The sequence below is a fragment of the Camelina sativa genome, unplaced genomic scaffold, assembly GCF_000633955.1.
Source record: "Camelina sativa cultivar DH55 unplaced genomic scaffold, Cs unpScaffold00495, whole genome shotgun sequence".
NCBI classification, from domain to species: Eukaryota; Viridiplantae; Streptophyta; class Magnoliopsida; order Brassicales; family Brassicaceae; genus Camelina; species Camelina sativa.
The window spans coordinates 45,062-48,546 of NW_010921712.1; the positions used below are offsets into that span (position 1 = coordinate 45,062).

The window sequence follows — 3,485 nt, forward strand, 5'->3', positions numbered from 1 at the left end:
AGTCCTACATTTTGTCTCTGTGGACCGAGAAGAAAGGAGGCTCAGCGGGAAGAGGATTGTACCATAGAAGCAAGGAGGTAAACCTCTTTCCAATNTATCAGAAAAAAAAATGAGAATAGATAATAAAGTTTCTGGTTTATTCCGCCATCCTGTCCAATGAATTACTAAGATTTGTTTTTCAATAGAATCCTCTATATTCATGGGTTCCGTCGTTCCCATCGCTTCTTGATTAATCATTAGGCCCGAATTCTACAATGTAAATTAATTATAATTGATTTACATATGTCTCTCTACCCTAGTTAAAATAATCGACCCTTTCTTTTGCTTTATGAAAAAAGAAAAAGAAAACAAAAAGATAAATGAAACCATTTTCATCCCCTTTCCCAGAAACAAAAAGGGGAGTTGATGTATTGAATCCGTCGGGACTGACGGGGCTCGAACCCGCAGCTTCCGCCTTGACAGGGCGGTGCTCTGACCAATTGAACTACAATCCCATGGAAATCAAGTGGGTAGCTTACATATTCCTTCTTACGATTTCATTTTAATCATTTCAATTTGAAATTCAAATTTTTGTTTTGTAACAACGAAAGTAACAAGTGATATATTGATATCTATATGGATATCACTTTAGTGAGAGCAAGACGGATTACTGGGTAATCCTTGCATTATTATCAAATCGATTGATAATCTATTTTTTACAAAAAAAATAGATTATTTTCCCGACTCTATTCATTTCGGAATTTTTTATGAAAAAAAAAATAACTAAACACAAGAAATAAAGAAAAAAGTAAAGTCGAACTATACCCTGAAATTTGACCTTTTTTTTCTTACCCTTCTCTGTCATTTATGCAAAACAAAAAGGGTTATGTAGACAGCGAATTATTGGGCCGAGCTGGATTTGAACCAGCGTAGGCATATTGCCAACGAATTTACAGTCCGTCCCCATTAACCGCTCGGGCATCGACCCAGGAAGAATCTATTCTAACTTTATGGATAATCCATGATCAACTTCCTTTCGTAGTACCCTACCCCCAGGGGAAGTCGAATCCCCGCTGCCTCCTTGAAAGAGAGATGTCCTGAACCACTAGACGATGGGGGCATACTTGCTCAACCGCCATCATACTATGATCATAGTATGATCAGTTTTTTAAAATTGTCAATATAACCAAATGGTATGACCAGCTTATAAGGTTTTTTCTTTTTTCTATAGAATTCTATATCATTTTTTTTATTTTACATTTGTATTCATATTCTAATCATAATTCTATAAAAAATCTATATATTTTCTTTTTTTTATTTGAAGTGGAAATATTATATTAAATAAAAAAAAATCTAAAAATCGTCTAGTACGGAATCTTTTCAATAAGTGATTGATCTAACATAAAAAAAAAGAAGGTTAAGTTTCATTTTTTTTACTTTCCTTCATAGATTGCCTCATCTCATTGTTAAGAANACCACTCTGTTCATTTCGGAATTCTTTATGAAAAAAAAAAGTAACTAAACACAAGAAATAAAGAAAAAGTAAAGTTGAACTATACCCTGAAATTTGAGCTTTTTTTTCTTACCCTTCTCTGTCATTTATGCAAAACAAAAAGGGTTATGTAGACAGCGAATTATTGGGCCGAGCTGGATTTGAACCAGCATAGGCGTATTGCCAACGAATTTACAGTCCGTCCCCATTAACTGCTCGGGCATCGATCCAGGAAGAATCTATTCTAACTTTATGGATAATCCATAATCGGCTTCCTTTCGTAGTAACCTACCCCCAGGGGAAGTCGAATCCCCGCTGCCTCCTTGAAAGAGAGATGTCCTGAACCACTAGACGATGGGGGCATACTTGCTCAACCGCCATCATACTATGATCATAGTATGATCAGTTTTTTAAAATTGTCAATATAACCAAATGGTATGACCAGCTTATAAGGTTTTTTCTTTTTTCTATCGAATTCTATATCATTTTTTATTTATTTTACATTTGTATTCATATTCTAATCATAATTCTCGAAAAAATGATATATTTTCTTTTTTTATTTGAAGTGGAAATATTATATTAAATAAATAAATCTAAAAATCGTCTAGTACGGAATCTTTTCAATAAGTGATTGATCTAACAAAAAAAAAGAAAAAAAAAGAGGGTTAAGTTTCCTTTTTTTTTACTTTCCTTCATAGATTGCCTCATCTCATTGTTAAGAAATAGTAGTATCCCTGTCTAAAATCCAAGAAAGTCAGCCAGAATCCATCTTCTAATTAGGGAAGAAAGGCGGATTTACAAGTTAAGTTATCAAAATTTGCTTTTTTTTTTAGAAAATTATTGTTCAGAGGATAATCCGTATCTCTTCATCACATGTCAAGATAAAATATCTTAGGTCTAGGTCAACCTGCTGAGCACATGTATAAATCAAATGAATTTCATTTTATTTCGATGTGGTAGGCAATTTCAAATAAAATAATTAATTGCATGAATATTTAACAAATCCAACATTAAAAAAGCAAAAAATACCCCGTTAAGTAAAATTGAAGTAAATTCAAATTATCGTTTCTAGTTCCGAAATGAGCTACTAACCACTATGCGTCTATTGTATATATATTTAATATATATATATATAGATAGATTTTATTTACCTATCGACTCAGTCAGGAATTAAACCAAGATGGCCCTTTTAACTCAGTGGTAGAGTAACGCCATGGTAAGGCGTAAGTCATCGGTTCAAATCCGATAAGGGGCTTTTACGTTCTTTACTTTCTAATAGTCAAAATTTTATTCGAAAGTGTATAATTTCATTTCTAATTTTGTTAATTTCATTCGAATAATAACTAATAATAAAGTTAGCGAGTAATTTAAAAAATAAAATTGAACATTTTTATCTTATAATACTAATGAATAATGATACGTCGTCTCTTGAATCGCTAAATATATATTCTTTTTTTTTTTCGATTTTTTGATAGATTAGAAATCGACAAAAAAAAAAGAAAAAGTAAGTGGACCTAACCCATCGAATCATGACTATATCCACTATTCTGATATTCAAATTCGATAGAGATTAAAATTAAACAGTAGATTTTTTTTTATTTCATATTTTTTTATTAGGAAATCCGTCGATATCTCTTATTGAATCTTCTTGTTTCTATATATTTCATAGGAAATATATTGCGTTCCTGCCTAGAGAAAGAAACTCTCATTTACAGTTTCCTATAATTTTATTTAAATATTGTATTGAATTAAATAAAAATAAGAAGTTTTCCCCTTTTTTACAGATACATAAGGGCATGTACATATAGATATCAAAGAAAATAGAAAAAAATATTCAAAGTTTCCTTTTTGCTTCAACCCGTCAACTAAAAAAAGGGTATAAAAGGAAAATAACAATAGTTGATACTATAGTATTTAATAGACAAGTATTTAATACCCGCAAAAAAAAAAAAGATTTCTTTATCTGAATAATGAATCATCCGACAATTCATGATTTAGATTCAACTACTTATAC

General features: G+C 31.1%; 1 protein-coding gene and 1 non-coding gene across 2 annotated transcripts; one reads left to right on the forward strand and one right to left on the reverse strand.

Annotated features, from left to right (window-relative positions):
* Positions 1-1,759: 1,759 nt before the first annotated feature.
* Positions 1,760-2,179, reverse strand: LOC109131543. Its single transcript, XM_019242605.1, has 3 exons — positions 2,158-2,179; positions 2,083-2,107; positions 1,760-1,856 (listed from the first exon to the last, which is right to left on the reverse strand). The coding sequence occupies exons 1-3, from the start codon at positions 2,177-2,179 to the stop codon at positions 1,760-1,762; spliced, it is 144 nt and encodes a 47-aa protein (XP_019098150.1).
* Positions 2,180-2,654: 475 nt separating this feature from the next.
* On the forward strand, positions 2,655-2,726 carry TRNAT-GGU. The gene has a single exon. It is a non-coding gene; the product is annotated as a tRNA-Thr (tRNA).
* The last annotated feature ends 759 nt before the right edge of the window (positions 2,727-3,485 follow it).

Bases quoted from the DNA above. Each gene is read 5' to 3' on its own strand.
- LOC109131543 (XM_019242605.1), bottom strand. From the start codon at position 2,179: ATGAGGCAATCTATGAAGGAAA. The intron at 2,108-2,157 runs GTAAAAAAAAAG...TTTTTTTGTTAG, and splicing joins GAGGCAATCTATGAAGGAAA to ATCAATCACTTATTGAAAAG. The intron at 1,857-2,082 runs GTACTAGACGAT...CTATGATCATAG, and splicing joins TCACTTATTGAAAAGATTCC to TATGATGGCGGTTGAGCAAG.